The following is a 21,604-nucleotide window of genomic DNA, read 5'->3' as shown; positions in this document are numbered from 1 at the left end:
CAAGTTAAAATGAATAAGAACATTTTTGAAAGGTAGGACTTCAGTCTTAATGAGTTGTCTGCCTTGCAACAAAAATACACATTCTGCCTTTGAATAGAAGGTTCAAAAATTAAAATATGCACACAGCACTTTAATGGTATTCAGAAAAAGTAATAAAGTTTAGGGCATAAGAGGTCATTTCTTACCGATCTCAACATCAGCTCCCTCTGACCATCTCTCCTCCAACACATTTGACACAGCACAGAGATATGAACCAGCACTATCAGCCTTTGCACTTTTTACCTAAATTAAAGGACCAAATTTACATTTTAGTCTCACAGCCTTTGAGGCATCAGCGGTTTGACTGGAATCATTTTAGGTCCTAATCAAAGCAGAGGCTAAATATTAACCAAAACTGAGGTTAACAGGTTCCTTACTGTGTTTACATATGGAAGGAAGTACATGTGTAACCTGAACCTATTCGTAAATCTCAGGGGTAAATCAGTAAAAAGTCAGTAAATAAAATTATATTTGTATGGCCATGTCTTACCTCAAATATTTCTGAGTTTTCCTTTGGTAAGACATGGCCGTTGTGGTACCATTGGTACTGTGGGGAAGGCATCCCAAGTGCTAAACACCGCAGAGTAAATGGGTCCCCATGCCTTACAGTTTGGTGTGGGGTGGGGTGGACTATGATATAGGGCTCCCCTCTCCATGTACGATGGACACCTTCTGTAATCCATAACGAAAAGATAACTTGAGTAGCCTTGTAACATACAAGCTATTGAACTTAACCTTAAAAATCATTAAACAACCTAGGCCAACTTAGCACATGTATTACAAACTAACACACTGATTTTCAAGGGACTGATTTAGTATGTGAAGTTATTTAGATGATGCTGAATAGTAAGAATGTTATCAGGCTTTGTGGGCATCTAAACAGTGATCAGCATTACAAAGCAAGATCCTACACAGAGGAAGCATGCCTTGGGACCAATATGGAGATATGACGCTCATACCTGCTGAGTCCAAGACCCTTACTTTGACCCAGTCAGTGAAGACAAAATTGCAGTACAAGTCACTAATTCTGCAAATGTACTTCTCAGATCTCTGAAGACAAAGGTGGAGGCTTGGTTCTGTGCCACCTGCCAACTACAACACATCAAAATGACTGTTAACCCTCCAGCAAACAGCAAAGATTTCTGACATTTCTACCATAGAAATTGTCTTTTGTAAAGCAACTAATGATATATCCTATGCAAACCTCTTCTTGTTGTCCATTAAACCACTGGTACCTCAAAGGATCTGTGCCTACTGCTTGAACTTTTAGTATCACTGGGAAGTTTCGTGGAACACACATAGACGTAGGCTGCTGTACTATAACAACTTCTGTCAAGAGAAACAGAGAAAAATTATTACAACCACACATAGTAGACTGACTACAGTGGATTGTACACTTTGCTTGTATAGCTGATGAAGGACCTCTCAGTCCTGGAAACCTTGGCGACTTCAGTGCAATTTTGAACACCTATATATATTTATATATATATGTGTGTGTGTGTGTGTGTGTGTATCTATGTATGTATGTCTAACAAAGCAGAAATACAGCGCTAAAAATATTTGTATTGGATTGTTCCTTTAAGAGTAAATAAAAGTGTTCCACACACCAATTTTCATGACTGTTGGACCTTCTTTAAGTGTATGGAAGGCCCTTGTCCAGAGTGGCTCTGCTCTGTCTGGACAATAAGTCATCATGGCATCTTATTAACTTTTCATCTGTTGAAAACAAAACAAAAAACAAAACAAAAAAACAAACAAAAAAAACAAAACAAAACAAAAAAAACACCCAAACGAAATATAAACTTAATGAAAAGCATAAAGAATGCACAAAGGGATGTATGTACACAATTAAAAAGAAGCCCACCCAAAATTTAAAAATACTGAAAACAGCAGGAATGCACTAAAATAATGTAGTCTTATTATTAAAGGTTTATCTGTCCTACCTTTATTGAAACTGCAAGCCGTAAGAAGTGATTATACGCAAATAATACGTCCAACAAATATCAGAGTTGCAGGCAGCGATTTTCAGTTTATAAAGGTAAACAAAGCTACAGTGAAGATGGAAAGGAAATTTTAAAAAACCTCTCACCAAAACATGACTCCCCTTTCCCCCGAGTTTGTACTTTGCAGTAAGGGCACTAGTTCAACTAGTTTGCCAATTTAAACCTCATTTTGCTACAACCCTTACAGCACGTTTAGTCTTTTGTGCCAGCTTTATATACTACCTACCCAAAACATCGCTGAAAAGTAGTCGCCTCTCGTCGTTTCGAGATGAAACAGCGCAGGAGAAAGCCGTGCTCGAAAACGTGTCGGTCTAGTGGCTTGATTTCCTGGAACAATCCTCCTCCTACCGGAAAGCGTCGAATATTCGAGCACTTAATCAGCTGTACTGAAGATGACTGTCGGCTGTTTGTACAGGACCGGAGACTTAAATAACTATGAGCGAGTTTGGCGTAGAGAAATAACGGTTTAAACGCTCTTTAACTAAATAATTGAGACTTTTTCATTATACCTTTTTCACCTATAACTCAAGCCATCTTAATTAGTGTAGTTAGGGTTATTAATTGGGCAAATAATTTGAAACGAGTAACCTCTCTATTTTATTCTTATTTTGTATTGACACTGCCATTTGTAGGATTCACATTTGCTGTAAACGTGTAATTAGTAGAAACGTATTTATTTGTATTATTTTATGTGAGTGAGTTACTTGAATGGTGTGTATATGGTGGGTGTGTGAGAGAGCTTTCGCAGGAGCATGTAACCAGATCCCTTTCATGCTTGGAAAATGAAGCAACCGCACTAGCCCAGTGGCCAAGTCTGTTGACTGCGGGAGGGTGCTGACACTACGGAGTCTCGGGATCTTTTCAGGGGCTGTCCTAGTTAAGCCTGCGTTCTGTTTATGGCTAAACCACCGTCCCGTCCACTGGTGAAAACAAATCCCCTCTGCAGCCCTGGACAAAAAAAACAAAAACAAACTAGTCTATGCACCCAGCTAGAAGTAACCAGTGAAACTGAGCCAGCTCTTTACCCACAGCTCCTTCACCCTCACCTATACCTGCTGCACTGCCAAAGTGAAAGGTTGCATAGAGTGTCAGTGACTTGCCCAGTGGACAGCGGCTGTAGCGCAGGCGGATCCGCTGCTGCTCCCTGGTCTTTCCCTGCGCGTGGTGTGCGAAGCGATGGCTAGATTCGGAAAATGTGATGTGCTCTCGCGCCTATTTGTAGGCCTGCTATAAATAGAGATCTCCTGGCACCGCATGCTTGGCTGTGATTGACAATTGCAGTGCCTTGCTACAGGGACAGCAGGCTTCAAAGGACTAACACACGAAAAACACACGAATGGCAAGTATTCATAAATGTTACAACGTCAGGTTTTATTTCTGTACAAATTTAAACTTAGTAGAACTTTTCAAAAAACGAACGTCTAGCTGTGCACAGCCTAATTTAATAGCACAAGCTAACTTAAAAAACAACTCCTCACCAAACTAACAAGTCCTATTTATAACTTTCTGATTAAACTTGCCTATATTTATTTTTTCTTAAAAATTAGCAGGGGGTCTTACTTATGATTGTACTTATGTTCATCTTAGCACTGTTCATCTTAAGTTTTATATTAAATATCAGACTGAACTTTAACTTTCATTTCCTTTAAGTGGCTCCAGTGACATATTGGAGGACTGGCAGCAAGAGGCACAGCCTGCTGTTATTCCACAAGGACAGAGAGGCAATTCTGCAAGAAGCCAGTGGATCCCTTTGGACTATAGAAATCGAGACGCTTCCTTTTTGGACAATGACATCGCGGAGACCCATGACACGGTCTTACTCAGGCAATGGCAGATGCAGCAGTCAGAATGGAGAAGACGTCCCTTCGCCACGTATGGACAGCCGCAACTACCTCTCAAACGTCCGGCCTGAGAACAGGTAGAAGAGTTTCTCTTCTTGTTCCTCTATTCTTGGGCTTAGTAGAACAGATGACAGATTTGTTGGCCAGGTTGCCATTGGCTACAAGCCACAAACAACACCATAATTTCTGTTTTTTGTGGTCCAGTGGATTGACAGAACTGTTTTCATAGGTCTCTTGGAGAATAATTCATTTCATGTGATAACCCACATGTAGAAGTATTTAAAATATTTACAGGAACCCATTGTATATTAATATACTATTGATTTATTTTCATATATAGTATATTGCAAATAACTACCTTGAAATAAATTCCTTGCTTAGCTTTATTATTTTACTAGCAGATGATGAAGTTAATGATTACAAATTAATAATGTATGTGGAATTGATCATCTAGCAACACTGATGTCAAAATGTGTAAGACCATTTCACATTTACAAGCACGTGTTTAGAATATAATCTGTTCGTAACCACATCTAACATCCAATAGTTCCTATTTCTTTATCTTACCTTTATAACTGAATTGTTAATTGAAAATAAACTGCTAATATTGTGCCAGTCATACAGAGAAATAGTTAATGTAGACATTAATTAGACATTAATGACTGATGCAGATACTCCTTTCTTATGAGTTGACTTTGGTCTGCCTCTTCCCTAAATAGCTATTCAGCTCACAGGTATTCAAACTACAAACCCTGGAGGTAAAACATACTTATAAATAAAATACTTAAAAATAAATCTCAGACTAATGACACACCTAACAATAATATAACTTTCCCAGTTCCCGTTTTTCTTTCATTTTGTTTGTAATTCCCTAAAGCAATGAAGAGAGTAACATTTTCATTTTCCCCAGGATAAATACTGAAGAACTGATTTGTGCCAAGGAAAAATTCTTCTGAATGTTAAGACGTATGCAGTCGGATCTGGAACGAATGGTTTCACATACTATCGAGATTGTTAATACTGACCCTTCAATTTCTAAGCACTCGCCCCTTCCAGAGCAACCTGTGGCAATAATTCTTACATTATTAATAACTTTCCTTTTCCCTGTTTCAAATCTTTACTATTAGTGTTGGTTGATTGATTGATTGCTTGAATGATTAATAGCATAAAAAATTATTTTTTTTAGATTCTTCGATTCACTTATTGACACTATCATTTTAAACTATTCAGCAGTGCTTCAGTGAATGAGTGAATTTAAGACTTTGTATGAGTTAATTTTATATGGGCTCCATGTTTTCCAGGAGTACATTTTGTACTGTCATGGCTCAACTGACTGAAGAGACCCAGCCATGTTTTGAGACCACTATCAAGTCCAAGGCAGTATCAGAAGCCTGCAATGTGAAATTCTCCTGTGTGGTTACAGGTACACTGGTGTTACCAGTCATGCATTTGAATGCATTCAGATTTTTGTTCCTACCATCTGAGGGAACAAATTTATATGCCAGATTCAGAAAAACCCTCAGTGACAGTTGATAGTAATATTATCTGTCATAAAAGTAATTAGTTACTCATTACAACATTTTCCTTTGCTAACAAAAGTGTTCAGAATAATTCAAAAGTCACTTGAATAGATGAATAGATTTTCACTTTCTTCTGAAACTCCTGTCTTGAGTTGCAAACATCTGCATGATCTGACAACCCACATGTGAAACCTCAGTATCAAGTTATAGGTTCTAAATCCTGTTGATGTTCATGTTGAATGTAATATCCCAAATATGTTCAATAGTAATTTTGTTATTAATGTAATGGAATATTAAATATTTGGCAGGCTTAATATTGGTCACTGGCTTATCATACAGATTTTAGCTTGTATTGTTCCAATAAAAATATGCATGCCAGAAGAGGATACTTTTACATTTGAAATCTAATTCCTCTCAAATAAAACTGAAATGAGTCTGACAAAAATGTGAAGTTGATCATGGCTTTTTATTGCATATTCCTGTGTTATATCAAAGTGTTCATGACACAGTGTTTTGTTGGCTTCATAGTAATTGTTTTCTTTTCCTTCCACTGATTATTGTCCTTATAGGTCACCCAGTCCCTGAGCTGACTTGGTATAAAGATGACATGGAATTAGACAGATACTGTGGTCTTCCCAAATATGAAATTTTTCGCAATGGAAAAACTCATACGCTCCATATCTACAAGTAAGTAACTGGCTTTTACTAAGCTTCTTGTGTATGATATATTTGATTGATCTTCATGATGATTTACAGCATGAGCCTACTTGGTTACTATAGTGACTGTGTGTTGTTTTATAGCTGCACTGTGGATGATGCAGCCATCTATCAGGCCTCAGCCAGGAATGGTAAAGGAATCGTCTCTTGTTCAGGAGTTTTAGAGGTGGGCACCATGAATGAATACAAGATCCACCAGAGGTTCTTTGCCAAGCTTAAGCAAAAGGCTGAGCTAAAACGGCGAGAGCAGGAAGAGATCCGGCGTCAAGAGGAGGAGAAGCTTCAGGAGGAAAGCCTGAGCTTCAATCAGGACCATTCTCTGAGGAAACGCAGGTTCTCTGAAGGTCTAGAACTAAACTCTCTGTCTGCCCTCTACGGTGGAGAGAGTGAAGACACACAGGAGGCAATTGCTGAGGAACAGACAGCATTGTTTGATGAGGAGTATAATGGGCTTTCAGTGGAAACCCATAGATTGAGTTCAGATTTAAGTGAAAACAAAGACAGACTGCAGCTTAACTATGTTCACGAGAAGGCAGAAACAGGTGGCACAGCACAGGTCACCAATGAGGAAGTGAGCAGAAAGAAGAACAGGATCTCTAATGGTTTTGAAGATGCTGTTACCAACCAGCCTAGCCAAGTCACTGCAGAAGAAGAGGATTCGCATAAGGGAATCAGTCTGACAGAGTACCTATCCAAGTCTTTTCAATCCCAAACTAGTGAGGAACAGCAGAAGGGTTTAGCTCCATTGCAGGAGATCAAATGCTCTGACACCAGCACCATTCAAGAAAAGGAACGTGACAGGGGGAAAGAGATTGAGAAGGAGTGGATGAAAACAGTAGAAAGGAAAAAAGAGCAGGAAAGATGCCAAGAAAGAGAGCAAGAAAAAGTGGCCCAGCTCGAGCCTGAGCACAGTGTTGCAGCTGTTTCTGAGGCTAAGGCTCCAGCACCCAGAGAGGCTGATCAGGCTGATCACCTGCAGAAATCAGCATTCAGTTCAGTGTTTCACTCCCTGAAGGGCATGCTCTTTGGTAAAAGCAAGAAATCACCTGAAACTACCAAGAAAGTCAGTGACGTTAATGGTGAAAAAGAAATCCCACTCCATGTTCCTGAAGCACGTCCCCGTCTCCCACAAACACAACCCCAAGAGCCAGGAGTCTGTGTTGTAGGTTCACAGCAGCTTGTGCCAATGGAGGTTGATGAGCTCAATCAAAGAAGTGAGCTCTCTGTGAACGGAGAGTCTCCCCAGAAAACGCCAGCCTCATCACACCTGAAGACTGAAATAGTGGGCTTGAATTTGAAGAATGATAGCAATGGATTTACCACTGAGAATATCTCAATAACTTCTGGGAGACATCCTGAAAGCTCCCGTGCCACACAGTTGAGCTCTCGAGAACATGGAGAACAACAGAGCGTTAGCGAGGAGGGAGACCTAGAGGCATTGCCAGAGATCCCATCTTCACAGCTTTTCAAGGTGAGCTTTCTACTGCAATTATTTTTCTGCTTTGCTATCCATCTGCAGTGGCTACATCATAGCAAGCAAGTACTTCAGAGCTATTTATAGATGGTATGTTTGTGTGATGAGATTCGAGTCAATCCCCAGGTCATGTTGGAAAATGTTATGTGCCCTGAGCACACAATCTAGAAGACACACTACATGGACATTAATGAATGTAAATTTAGCATAACTGTAGCACAAATTAGAATAATTACTTGCTCTTGTCATTTGGATCAACACAGACTGAGGGGCCATTGTGTTATACCCATGTTATTAATATGTTCTCTGTCCAATTCAAATATTATATCCAATTCAAATACTATCAAACCTAATTTAAAGATTCCAAATGCAAAGTTGCTATGTATTTTGTTCATTTACAATTAAAAAATCCCAAGTCAGTGAATGTATTTCAAGGTAACTGTCCACTTAAAGCCCCTATCAACAAATGCTGGGTGTTTGTGAGTGAAACTGACTGACACTTAGCAAGATCAGTGAGAGTTTCTGTGAGTCAGTAACACTTTAGAGCAAGTACATGTACAATGAACAGCAACCAAACTAAATAAAAATTTTTTTTTACATTCTCAAAAAGACAACAAAAACAAAAACTTTGTTTGTACAATGTATATATTATTGTTGTTGTTGTTGTTGTTATACACTTGGAAAATGTACTGAATTTCCAAATGACATTTGACCCTAGAGCTTTTAAAAATAAAATGTATCATTTAAAATGTAATAGTAATCAAGGTGTGTTAGTGTAATTAACAAGAAGAGTATAGACTGTGGGCAGTGGTAGCTCAGTGGTTAAGATACTTGACTTGTAATTAGAAAGTTGCTAGTTCAAGTCCCACCAATGCCAAGTTGCCACTTGTTCCCTGAGCAAGGCTTGTAAGTCACTTTGGATAAAAGTGTCAGCTCAATGCAAAGTCAGTATTTTTATATTTCATCAACATTTTGGTAATATGTTATATTATAATATGTTAAACATATTACTGATTAAATATATGATCCGTTTGGAAAAAAAAGATTGTATATGAGTCCAAATTTTAATGTCATTCCTAAAATGGGAAGAGAATGATGGAACAATGTTATTTTGGGGCATGTTTAAGCATGGAACTGACAACTCTTTGCGGTGTTCAGATTCCTTACCATCTGATGTCTTAAAATAAATGTGTTTCTCAGCTGTTCTTCAGGGGTTCACACCACACAATGGCCATTTCTCTTTATCAGCCTCTAGTAATTTTCAACTTCTGACAAATATACCATTGTTACCATGTTTTATGATTTCTTATTAACTTCTACAAGTCTTTGGTTCTGGAATGACTTAATGAAAAGCACTTTTAAATCCACTAATTTTCTGATTCTTGTAAATGCCCTGTCATATGGAGAAACTAGCTGTTGTGGTGATGCTGATATCTCAACTCTGGAGCACATGATACAAAAGAATCTGTTAGACCTCACATGATGTTGTCATAGAGAAGGCACCTTGCAGCTGGTAGGGGGTAAGGCAAGACTTGGTCAGCTACCCTGTGGGACAGTATGTTTGCAGATGTTGCATCATGTCCTAAGACCTGATATAGTACTGACATGTAATTGAAAATTGTATTTTTACTTCATTGGTTGTAGAAAATAATGACTATCCTTAAAATAGACACAATTTTTTTTATCCTGCTTTTACTTCTCAATTTGCACCTGGAACATATTGCTTTAGAGTTTTTTTTTTTAATAAAATGGAACTGCAAGTCCAGTATTCCAGTATTGTAGGAAGATAATGCTAGAGTTTGTTAGCATTTCAGTAAGAGGAACTTGCCACCTTCACTGGTATTCTCTGTATTGATACAACAAAGGGCAACTTCTGCTATGAAAGTTAGGAGATCATGTGAAGCTTCTATTCATAGAATAAATAACTGAATGTAACAAGCCATTTTCCAGCCACTGAATCAAACCTGTCTTTCCTCATAGAATGAGCCATTGTCCAATTTTAAGTAACTTTTCTTGACACTTCTCTTTAAATACAAAACTCTCCTGGAGGCAGATCGGTTGTCTTAAACACAACACTAACCAGTGTCTGGCTGCTGACATTAAGCTGCCAATGTCAAGACCAGAAAACCCCATCACATTGCATGAGGCACAGGGCACTCCACCCACTCCACCCAGCATCCAAAGACTGTACGCCAGCTGGAGGTAGGAAGGAAGGGGCCTACAGTGTGTAAGCTCCTCAGTCTAGCGTGAAACATTAAACATCCATGAATACATCCAAGCAATGGCCCCCGTGGATGATCTGATGAGGGAGTCCCTCAGTCAGATAGGGGACGTGGTCACCATGGAAACAGTGGAGGTGCCATGGTAGGATAAGCCCAGCCATGGAATGTACCACTGACAGATAGCAGAGGTGGCTGACAACACAATCTTACCAATGGCTGTAAAAGGCAAGACTGAAGGACAGCATAGAGTCACTAATTATGGCAGCACAAGATCAAGCATTGAGCACTAGGTCAATCAAAGTAGCGGTGTATCACACCATAGAAGACCCAAGACGCAGACTGTGCAGAGAAGCCTCTGAGACAATCTAGCACCTAGTAGCAGGATGCCGGCTAAGATCCTATGGGACCTCCAGAATAGATCCAGACAAAGAGACAAGTAATATCAAATGATCCAGATATCATAATAGTAGACAAGATGTAGAAAACAGCAGTGGCAATAAATGTAGCAGTCCCAATTGAGGGAAACATCCAATGGACGGAATATAATAAGTTGGGGAAATAGCAGGGACTGAAAGAGGAAATAGAGAGAATGTGGAAGGTTATCACCAAGGATGTCCCAGTGGTGATTGGGCCACTTAGGGCTGTGACCCCAAAGATGGAGGAGAGGCTTTACCAAATCCCACAAATGTCAATATTAATCTCAGTCCAGAAGAGCACAATCCTAGGAACAACAAAAATATTGCACTGCACCATCAAATTCACAGGCCTCTGGTAGAAGGCCCAAGTAGTAATGATACAATGACAGGCAAAAAAACACAGAGCCCTCCTATAATGGGTTGACTCGTGGCCTGTTATTACTAGTTTTACTAGTTTTCTTATATACATGTAAAACCTAGAATCAAAAGTGGCATTCTCCATGGTAACTTTCAAATACAATGACCTTGATTTCAGAGTCTATATATATATATATATATATATATATATATATATATATATATATATATATATATATATATATATATATATATATATATATATTGCTCACAGACTGCACAACTCTGGGGCCTCTTCCTCTTCGAAAGCATAACTATTTATTTCATGCATGACTGCATGATGGTGATAAGCATCATAGAGGCCCCTTTCCGTCGTGGACTGAACTGTTCTCTCACTTCTCTGAACTTGATCTTCCAATAGAAGGATGTCATAAATGCTAGGTCACATGATCCAGTTTTATGCCCATTCTAATGTTTTCGGTGGTTCAGAGCTGTCAGCAGGAGCAAGTGCCACCAGTGATATGTAGATGCTGTTAAATTCTGCCAGGTCATAAATCACAAGTTTTTTGTTGGACAGTTGCAGAATTTACCAAACACATCTTGTCTCCCATCATGATGAAGTGCTTCGAAAAACTGGTGAAAGACCACATAACGTCAAGACTTCCTGCAACGCTTGACCCGCTCCAGTTCCCATACCGCCCTAACCGCTCCACTGATGATGCCATATCAGCAGCGCTTCACCGAAGCCTGGCCCATCTGGAGAATAAGAACAATTATGTGCGGATGCTTTTCATTGACTTCAGCTCTGCCTTCAACACAGTCATACCCCAACACTTGGTAAAGAATCTCAGCCTATTAGGCATTGACACCCCATTGTGCAACTGTTTATTGGACTCTCAGACAGACCACAGACAGTACGAGTTGGAGTAAACACCTCTGAAACCATCATCATGAACACAGGAGTTCCCCAGAGCTGTGTGCATAGCCCTCTGTTGTTCACCCTGATGACTCATGATTGTTGTGCCAAGTACAGCTCATATCACATCATCAAGTTTGCGGATGATACCATGGTAGTGGGCCTCATCAGCAACGATGATGACTTGGCATACAAAGCGGGAGTGAACCAACTTGTCATCTGGTGCGACAACAACAACCTGTCACTGAATGTCAACAAGACAAAGGAAGCACACGGTACATGCTCCATTCACAATCCACGGTACTGCTGTAGAGTTAGGGAGGAGCATCAGGTTTCTAGGGGTGCACATTACAGACAATCTGACATGGACTATACACACCACTTCCCTCATCAAAAAGGCACAGCAGCGTCTTCACTTCCTGTGAAGGATGAGGAGAGCAAACCTTCCCTCTTCTCAAGATGTTCTATAGAGGCACAATAGAGAGCGTTCTGACCAGCAGCCTCCCAGTCTGGTATGGCAGCTGCACCGCCTCAGACCAGAAATCTCTCCAGAGAGTGGTGAGAACAGCAGAGAAAATCATCAGAACCTCACTTCCATCCATACACGGTCTATACCTGTCACGCTGCCTCAGCAGAGCGTCCAAGATGGTCAGGGATCCCACTCATCCTGATCATAGACTGTTCAGCCTTCTGCCCGCTGGTAAACGTTGCCGCTGCATGCGGTGCAAGACTGCCAGACTCAGCAAGAGCGTCTTACCACAGGCCATTAGACTGCTCAACTCCCTTTAACAATACACCACATTTATTTTATTTTACTTTATACCCAGAAACATAGAACTATTATGATCACTATTTATAACCCGCACCCCCGTCTTCATATGTAGCTACTTTGTGCAATAATTTTAATGTTCTCTCTGTGAGCACCTTATCAACATTTTCCAGTGCTACGTTTACAATACCGGTCACACTGTGCAATAATCACTGGAACAATGTCAATAGTTTCTATATACAATGTGCAGTATTTTATTCCTATGTGCAATATATATATATACTTTTACTATATATATATATATATATATATATATAATATATATATATATATATTATATATTTATTGTGTATTTATACTATGTCTTGTCTATTCTGACTAATAGTGCACTTACCTTTATGTATATTGTATATTTGCACATCAGAGAAGCATCGTTCAGCTGTGCACTACTTCTTGTATAGTCTGAATGACAATAAAGGTGACTTTGACTTTGTCACCAGGTATTACTGAGGCTATTGTTCAATTATTATGTAAATAAGTGTGTGAAAACAAATATAAGCATATTTTGTGTAGTACAATCACGTTCAGCATGCATTTGCATAAGATGGAAGGTTATTAAGTGTATTGTATGATCAAACACCATAAGCAGCATTTAATTGAGCTGCATATAAACATAATGTATGTGACACATTTTTAAATGAAAAAATAATAATTCTTTGCCTGTTGCATTAAGTTATAAATGTAGAATATAAATCACAGGAAACAACATGTATTTATTTAAAGGGCATCATTAGCCTCGAGTGCTTAATAGTGTAACATATTTCTAAGATATTTGAGCAACTAATTCACACAGTGATCTATTGTGGATGGCTTATATCTGTTCACAAATCACTATAAAAAATAGTGGGATAGTGGGAAAATTGAAGATGAATCAGTAATGCCTTCCGTTCCAACATTAGCTCGGTTTGAACAAACACTGCATTTGTTTACGTTTTGCTGTTTGTGTGTTACTTTGCTAACTTGTGCGTTCATGCCTCAAGGCCGCAGGTGACCATACAGAAGCAGGCAGAGGTGAGGACGCAGTGGGTCTGCCTCGTGAGAGTGCCGACCAGGAATGTACCGCCACTGCATATCAGATGGCACAAGCCAGGGAAGAAACACATGCTACAGAGGAGAGAGATGACACCGCAGACGTCACACACAGTCTGGAGGCCTCCCAGACAGGCCCAAACAGGACGGACCTGGAAAGAGACATGCGCTTTTCTGAGGCTTGGCCTTCACAGACCGTTGACCGTGCCCCTCTTCTGGTGTCTAGTGACTCTGAGAATGTGGAGGAAATGAGAGTGGATGAGGCAAGCTCAGAGCATGACTCATACACAGATGAGATTGGGGCTCCAACTGCAGAGGTCGCCGCAGAGGAAAACCTACCAAAAGTGCAAGAAGGATATTCCTTTACCAAAGGAAGTGATGTCATGATGAAGGTGGCAGAGGCATCAGTTGCTAATGAGAAAACTGATACTGTTGAGGTGGCGTCAAAGTCAGATCTTTCTTTAAATGACAGGGATCAGGAAGGTGATATAGACTTTCAGGGTGTGTCCATGCTAGCACTGGGTGTAAGTCAACAGGTCTTTCCATTGCAGGACAGTGTAGTGGAAAATGACTTAAGGCAAAATAAAAATTCCATCCCAGCACTGGTGGTTGGTCCTGGGGAGAGTGAGAAGGAGGCAGGTACTGATAGAGATGATAAAGAGGAAAATGTTAGTGGTGCGGAAAATAAGGATCATATCACCAGTACAAAAGACATGAACAGTATTGAAGAAAAGAAGAAAAACATTGTGGAACAAGATGAAGGTACTGAAGAAAAGAAGGCAGATAGAACTAAGAAGAAAGGAGATAATAGTCTTGGAGAAAACAAGAATGAGCCAGCTACTTTAAATATGGCCATAGAAGCAGAAATGCCTAAATACACAAGAAATTCAGAAATAGAGGAGAAACAGACTCATTTAAACTCCAATGTAGTAGATAAACCAAAGATATTTACAAAAGCCCAGCCTGAGAGATTCATGGTCGAGTCTTGGGAACAATCTGTGGTTCCTCCGATCATAATTCTCCCAGACACAAGGGAAACAGTTATTAAAAATGTAGCAAAGATGAGAGCTACTCCACTTGCTACAGAAAACAAGCTCACCATGCCAGAAAAGGTAAAACGGGAGGAACCAGTGAGTATCCCAAGAATAGATGCTTTGGTAACAGAACCTGAGAGAGTTCTGCAGCCCCTGGCCCAGGAAGTTGCATGCATATTCAGAGACAGTGAACTCAAATCAGAGGAACCGGTGAGTGATGCAGATAATGCACCAAATGAAGTCATCAAAGATCACAGAGTGGTGACTGTGGTAGAGCATGTAGATGCTACTCCAGCTCAGCAAGCCAGGAATTTTGATTGGGTACTAACTGTCCAAAATAAACAGGATAGTAAACATCTAATCCTAGAGCCCAGCGTGGGTGACAGAGAAGAACCGGCCAAGATTAGCAGTGGGAAATGCAGAGGAAATGACAACAGCAGTATCCCCATAATCAGTATAGCATGTGCTGATGATGTTGCATCATCTCAGGGTCAAGAGCAAGTATGTGGAAAACCAATCCTTCTCGATGCTGGTTTTGTCCTGGACAACGCGGACCTTAAAAAGCAAGCCTATACTATCGCCTCTGTCTCCACAACACACATGGAGGACACTGCAAAAAACAGTGCAAACAAGGACAGGGCAACAGAAATTTTGACTACCATGCTAAGAAAGGTTGAGGTTGAGCTGGCCCATGTCACCAGCTCCAGCAGTGGTCCTGGAGAGGAAAAGTCCACACTGATAAAAGAACAAAACATGTCAGACAAAAGGTACTACGGAGAGATTCACCTGAACTCGGATGATGTGTCCTCACAATCATCAGCAAAACCTTCTCAAAATAGCACTGGCCCTGATGTTGATAAGGTTTCCCTACACAAAGCAGAACCTGATGCTGACAGGCTCCAGAGGGATAAACCTGCTATGGAGAAGCTTGGCCTCACAACCCCTGTGGGACCCACGCTGCCCCCACTGAGCCCAGCCAGCCTGCGAAGGCTTATGGCAAAGAATAATCCCAATTTAGAGGGCCAGGGCTCTGCACCTGCCATTTCGTCAGATGGAAGTGAGAAAAAAGGGGACGAGAGTGGAGGCAGCACGCCCACATCCGCTCTATCCTGTGAGAGCAGCCCCAAAATGAAGCGGCGTGACAGCCTGACCCTCATCCCCTCCGCCACCCCAGAGGAACTGGCGTCTGGGGCTCGCAGAAAAATCTATCTCGCCAAGACCAAGTCTGAAGACGAGGGCTCAGACACCCAGAGTAGGAGAGACAGCCCGTACATGTCCCCCAGCCAGGCTCGCAGAGCAGCTTTTCTGCAGCTGCAGAGTGGCCAGCAAACGCCACCCATGGAAAGGCGCTCGCCCCTTTTAGGCCGCCGGAAAGCCACGTTGGAAGTGCCTAAATCCAAGGAGGAAATGTCAGAGGAACCCAACAGCACAACCCCTGAAAGCAAACCAGCAGAGAAGGAGAAGCTAGACCCCTTCAAGGGTAACATACACATTCGTACATTATAATATTTGAAGGACAATAAAATTAGGACAATAAGAACAATAAATTAACCCTTCAACCTAGTACAAGTGTAGTAAAGTCACATCTTAAAAATGCATAAGGATGCTATACAGTTAGAATTCAGAACTGACTCCTCAAAGCAACGGCTTCTATCCTCAGTAAGGGGTAAGATCCATATTCCCATATCATTATGATGTTGTTTGCTTGGTCAGGCACTTGGCATTCTCTTCAGGCAAAGTGGAAAAATGTAAAAAGATGAGTGATTTGTTTCATATGCATCCTAAGAGGTGTGTGAACACTGTATCCTTCCAAATTAGTGCTTTTGGAACAGTGTACAGATAAACAATAGGCAAAAGACCATCTACACAGGGAAATTAGTTGCGATCATTTGGGGAGTAAACATTTTTAATGCTGTATTAGACGTTATCTTGTGGATGTTAACACTGTCTGGAGAGGAGCTGCTGATTGTCAACATGCTTAAAGCGGAAGTGAGGTTGGAATCTGAAGCTGGATAAGCGGATGAGGAAACATGAGACAGTGTATATGGTTACCATGGTGCCCGTGTCAGGATGCCTCATAACCCTTCGCCTCTCAGCCCCTCAGGTAATACGCAAGATCAGGGGAGAGGCCTTCTCAGATGCCTCGGGGCATTTGAAGCTTTGGTGTCAGTTCTTCAATGTGCTCAGTGACTCCACCATCAAGTGGTTCAGGGATGAAACAGAGATTGTGGAGATAAAAAGAAAGTAAGTCATAAACTGAGAAACTGTTTTCCTAGCCACATGTAAATCTATTGTCTATTATTACTCTCACTACCTGTTGCTCAAATAAGTTGCAGATAAGGGCCTGATTCATGAGCATAAGAACTGTAACAGGAAAAAACAATTGCTAAGCAATATAACTTTGAATTGCAAAGTATGTGATTTATGAATTGTTTCTAGAGTATTGGACATTGCAATATTGAAAAAGGGCTGCAGTATGCAAATTAAGCTAGACAAACAGCTTTTAATTATAGCACTGAGTGTGCCCTGCAGTAGTGCAGCTCCCGATCTTGATGATTTTTTATTCATATTCTTATGATCCTTACAACTGTGATAAAAAGAGATGATACTTATGGCAAGGGCTGTAAACTAACACCCTCCTGTTTTGAGATCAGAGGGGATTAAGGTCTGTATTTGTGTTACTAGATGATATGTCAGCAGAATGATGCACTAAACCTCCCACAAAGGCCCACATGCAGAGCAGATGCACATTTCTGCATAACAGTGCCTCCATGTGGCAGAAAGATGGTAGCACAGATTAAAGCAAGCTGAGAGATCCTTCCCAAGTCCTGATGACATGAAATTAATCATTTCTCAGTGCAGGGGATGAGAGTCAAGTGGCACTAGCCATTGTCCAGGCCTCCAACAGAGACTGTGGAGTTTACGGCTGCACAATCAAGAACGAATACGGCTCTGACACCACGGACTACTTACTCAGCACAGACAGTAAACTTGCATCAGTGCACTGAACGGCAGCCTTGATAAACTGATATTTCTAGGACATTTTCACAGTATTTCCTCTTTTTGTTTTTTAGTACTGGCAGAGTTCTTCCTAAGGGATGATTTGGAAGGTATACTGCAATTTTAATTACCAAAGAAATGTTTTAGCAGTTTAGCTTCTCTAAAGCTCATGTGGCTTGGTATTGCTCTGTGGTCCCGTTTAGTGGGAGAGGAGATCGAGATGATGCCCCTGCTGTTCACCAAAGGCCTGGCTGACTCCAGCTACTGGGGCGAAAAGTTCTTTGGCCGCATAATGACTGAAGAGGTGCAGCTTGGGCAGGGCTGCATGCACAAAACCAGCAGAGCAAAGGTCATCTATGGTCTGGACCCTATCTTTGAGTCAGGAAGCACCTGCATCGCTAAAGTGAGAAACCCCATTGCATACGGGACCAAAGAGGAGAACAACCTGGCGGAGAAAAATCTAGAGGCCACCAAACAGGTGAGTGCGTCCTTCACTTGTGTGTGTGTGTGTGTGTGTGTGTGTGCGCATGCCATCAGCGTAGGCCAAAGGTCACATACCATAGTCAAGAATTAACCTGGGATGACAGTTGTGGGAAGCACTTATCGGATTAAGGGGTTGTTATTTTTATTTAAGTGATTATTTATGCATAGACAGTGCAATGGGAATCGCTATTGGAAGATATTGTACTAATAAAAATGGAAAAGCAGTTCTAGTGGGGGGAACACAAGGGGAAAAGCTTTCATGTACATTTTTGTGTCTTTAGGAATGTAAAATCCAGAACATGATTCGGGAATACTGCAAAATCTTTGCTGCTGAAGCAAGGGTGATTGAAAACTTTGGCTTCTCATTAGAGTAAGTAATGTACCCACAAGGAACATTTTAGGCCATCTTGTGAGGTGATAGTTCCAGTGCTAGTGAGGAACTGTTCAAAATATTTTGCATCTAAAGTTTAGTTGCTAGGACCTTTTACAGTCGCTATTACTGTATAAATTAGTTTCTTCACTTACAAATTACAATACTGATGTTAAAACATTTATTCTATTAATATAGTATATATTGCTATGGTGTAAATACAGTGTATTCTGCTATGGTGCAGTGCTTTTTTTATACAGATAGTTGATATCCAAATAGTAAATCCACTGACCGGTGTGATTTCTGCGCTCCTAAATGTTCAGAGTGATTCCTCTATATTTAATGTCCCGGCCGGCCAACACCATCCCATATGCTACAGTGGAGGCTGATCTGAAGGGGACATACTTGACATACTGCTTAATGGACAACACTGGGAGTCTAGTCACTCAGTCCACCTCTGAGCTGGAACAGAAATGCTGCACGTTCCAACACTGGATTCACCAGTGGACAAATGGCAATCTACTGGTCACACGACTAGAAGGTAAAGTGATAAGGGTTACCATCTAGAAATAAGGTGAAGTGATAAGGGTTACCATCTAGAAATAAGGTGAAGTGATAAGGGTTACCATCTAGAAATAAGGTAAAGTGATAAGGGTTACCATCTAGAAATAAGGTAAAGTGATAAGGGTTTCCTTCTAGAAATAAGGTGACGTGATAAGGGTTTCCTTCTAGAAATAAGGGGTCCCCGTCTTTGTGTCAAGGCATCTGTCCTCCTGGAAAGTTTAGTTCCCTTTTTAACACTCTTGAGTTTAATATCCAGTAGATCCTAAAATCCATCAGAAGGATCAGGTATGTTTGATTGGAGGTGGACTTCTACAGGGATGTAGATTTCCAGGGCTCCACACTCTCCTTCCACTTCAGAACATTTATTCCTTAGAAATACATATGTTGTAAATCTGTAGTTAGAGGCATCAGTGGTCAGTTTCTGACTACAGGACCCCAGTTAGCTGGGTGTTTTTTGATGGTAGGTACAGGTATATGTAGTAAACTGACCACTGTGTGTAGGTGGAAGACAGTGATTTCTAATAAAGTGGTTTATTAAATATAAATCTTTGCTTATTTGTCTCCATCACAAAACCTGATAAAACAAAACATCATTTGGTCTCTTTTAGGTGTGGATACAAAGATTACAAACATCAGGATTGCAACCAAGTCCAAAGGGTTTGTCTGTATATTATACTATATTAGTACCATACTGTACAGTACATTTCTGGCTATCTTATATATGAACAGTTCTTTGATTATATCATTTAAGCAGTAAAATTAGAGAGACAAACACATGTGCTGCAGGTACCAGGGTCTGACAGATGAAGGCTCTCTGAAGATATTGGAACAATTTGCCACCCAGCACCAGTGCAACTACTACTGTGGGCTCCTGGGCCTCAGACCCCTGAAGCCCATGGACCCCCAGCAGCAGCCAAAGGTGAAGACATCCAGGAGCCCTTTGCTGGCCAGGAGGCCAGGCCCTGGATCAGCCAGCCCCCAACTCCAGAAGAAGGGCTCAGGTAGCCCCCAGCTCCAGAAGAAGGGCTCAGGTAGCCCGCAAGTTGCCAGAAAAGGCAGCTCTAGTCCCAAAGTGGTAAAAAAGACTGGGGAAGATGAGGAGAACAAAGCCACTACCAAGCATAAGACCGTAGAAGTCCCAAAAGGAGTCAGGATGAGGTAAAGTAAAAAGAACTAACTGGATGGCCAAAAGGGAGCAGCCACTAGAACAGACCTCTTTAATTGTTCAGACTAATCAATTGTGTCATAGTTGTGTTATACATAAAATTTTGAAAATGCCAAATGGCTGCACTTTATCAGTTTATAATCTTAGTGGATTAACTTTACAAGAATTTATGACTAATGACTCCGTTCATGCCCTAAGCCCATGGTATACTATGCTGCAATAGATATAGTGGTTAATGACCATAGGAGTTTGGCAATTGTAATATTTTGTAAATTGCTCTCCAATAACTGCTCTCAAGACTTGCCAACTATTTTTAAAGCTATGCTGGAGTCAGGATCCCAAACAATAATATAACAGTAGGAGAATAAAAATGAATAGATGATAAAAAATTATTTCTTAAGTTATCTTTTTAAGATGTTTTAAGAAAAATTAGTTTATAGTGCTGAGGAACACAGTAAGAGGGATTGCTAAAAATTCCTCTAACATCTGTGATGTGTGTGAACTGACCGTACTAAAATTCTGATTTTCTTTTGTAGATATAATTGCATTTAAACTTGCTAGCAGACTTTGTGTTTTGGAACCGTAGCTGTAGTTCTGATTTGTGGCTATAGTCTTTTTTTATGCATATAATTCAGAACCAGCATTGGCAGTTTATGTGATGATATTCACTTATCTTCTCTGATGTGTATACAATTTTTAAAATGAGAATGCCAAGTGTTAAGTGATGAGTGAACATGTTTTTATCTTGTGTGATCAGGTGGAGGGTGGATGTTTTTGTTATCACTGTCAAGCTCTTTGGTCTTGTCCTTTTGGACTAGTAACACATAGAAAGGGCCACACCTCTGTAGCACTAATTAACTGCACAACAGGATTTAAAAATCTTACACTTTTGAGGGTGCTCATATCAACAAGTATTTTTAATGACCTGTCATCCTTTAACTTACTGATAATACTGATTAATTTATTCAGATTTTAATTAGCAATGATACATTTTGTTGCAACATTGTCACTGACATAGCAGATAATGTTACACATGAAGGCTTTAATAGTTGTCCATGATTTACCAATTTTTTAAATTTTATTTCATTTTATTTTGCTTGTTGTTTTCATGTCTGAAAGTTTACTAAAGCTGAGGTTTGAAGACTAAAAGGTGTAGTGCTTCAGTGCGGTAAAAAATAGAACATAATTTGGACAGTATAAGGTATATGTGGAGGTGTGTGGGGGGTGTTGTATGTATGCGTCAATAATATATGGAGGGGAATCAATTAATTTGAGTATTTGTTGTGTAGTGCATTTTGTTTTTGTAAATTAAAATTTGTAAATCTCTCTTATCTCTACTTTTTTACTTTCAACTCTAATAATAACAACAAAAATAATACACCATGGTTTGAGCTTAGCAAACAAGTGCTGAATATGGCCATAATAAGAAAATATTTATTATTTACAGTCTAATAGTTAATCATTTCAATCTACTGAAACTGACATTTAACTATATGTCATTGCAAACAATCAAAGCTGAAATCACAAAATTTCATAAACATTTATTACTGTTTGCTTAGTTTTCAATTATTCTATTCTATGACTAATGTAAAGGATTTGTAGTCTACATTAGTTTGTTGGTGCAT

General features: G+C 40.2%; 2 protein-coding genes across 8 annotated transcripts in view; one reads left to right on the top strand and one right to left on the bottom strand.

Annotated features, from left to right (window-relative positions):
* Positions 1-2,542, bottom strand: part of malt3 (MALT paracaspase 3) — a 12,702-nt gene extending 10,160 nt beyond the window's left edge. Inside the window, exons 1-7 of one of the 5 annotated variants that reach the window (XM_081715242.1) lie at positions 2,269-2,536; positions 1,983-2,087; positions 1,647-1,755; positions 1,244-1,365; positions 999-1,131; positions 530-711; positions 186-282 (exon numbers count right to left, since the gene is read on the bottom strand). In XM_081715242.1, the coding sequence (XP_081571368.1) occupies positions 186-282; positions 530-711; positions 999-1,131; positions 1,244-1,365; positions 1,647-1,734 (622 nt within the window). In that variant the 5' untranslated portion in view covers positions 1,735-1,755; positions 1,983-2,087; positions 2,269-2,536. Of the gene's footprint in view, positions 1-185; positions 283-529; positions 712-998; positions 1,132-1,243; positions 1,369-1,646; positions 1,756-1,982; positions 2,088-2,268 lie in introns of all 5 variants that reach the window. The other 4 variants (XM_027004606.3, XM_027004608.3, XM_027004607.3 and 1 more) reach the window with 4 other exon arrangements.
* Positions 2,543-2,989: 447 nt separating this feature from the next.
* On the top strand, positions 2,990-21,305 carry alpk3a (alpha-kinase 3a). 3 transcript variants are annotated; one of them, XM_035525651.2, is made up of 15 exons: positions 2,990-3,381; positions 3,702-3,960; positions 4,603-4,641; positions 5,185-5,306; positions 5,973-6,090; positions 6,205-7,591; positions 13,315-15,877; positions 16,494-16,641; positions 17,255-17,382; positions 17,472-17,507; positions 17,601-17,875; positions 18,162-18,250; positions 18,574-18,791; positions 19,423-19,471; positions 19,601-21,305. In XM_035525651.2, the coding sequence occupies exons 2-15, from the start codon at positions 3,830-3,832 to the stop codon at positions 19,974-19,976; spliced, it is 5,679 nt and encodes a 1,892-aa protein (XP_035381544.1). In that variant the 5' UTR covers positions 2,990-3,381; positions 3,702-3,829; the 3' UTR covers positions 19,977-21,305. The 3 variants fall into 3 exon arrangements, with proteins under 3 accessions (XP_035381544.1, XP_081571365.1, XP_035381545.1); XM_081715239.1 differs by having other exon boundaries at positions 3,693-3,960; XM_035525652.2 differs by lacking the exon at positions 4,603-4,641 and having other exon boundaries at positions 2,995-3,381; positions 3,693-3,960.
* The last annotated feature ends 299 nt before the right edge of the window (positions 21,306-21,604 follow it).

The sequence above is a fragment of the Electrophorus electricus genome, chromosome 6 (assembly GCF_041902795.1).
Source record: "Electrophorus electricus isolate QZ-2024a chromosome 6, ASM4190279v1, whole genome shotgun sequence".
Lineage (NCBI taxonomy): Eukaryota > Metazoa > Chordata > Actinopteri > Gymnotiformes > Gymnotidae > Electrophorus > Electrophorus electricus.
The sequence above is the reverse complement of the archived record's forward strand: the minus strand, read 5'-3'. Positions and strand labels throughout refer to the sequence as shown.

Excerpts from the sequence above, each read along its gene's own strand:
- alpk3a (XM_035525651.2), top strand. The coding sequence starts at position 3,830 with ATGACATCGCGGAGACCCATGACACGGTCTTACTCAGGCAATGGCAGA. Across the intron at positions 15,878-16,493 it reads GAAGCTAGACCCCTTCAAGG|CCCCTCAGGTAATACGCAAG; the intron begins GTAACATACACA and ends TTCGCCTCTCAG. Across the intron at positions 17,383-17,471 it reads CTACTTACTCAGCACAGACA|TACTGGCAGAGTTCTTCCTA; the intron begins GTAAACTTGCAT and ends TTTGTTTTTTAG.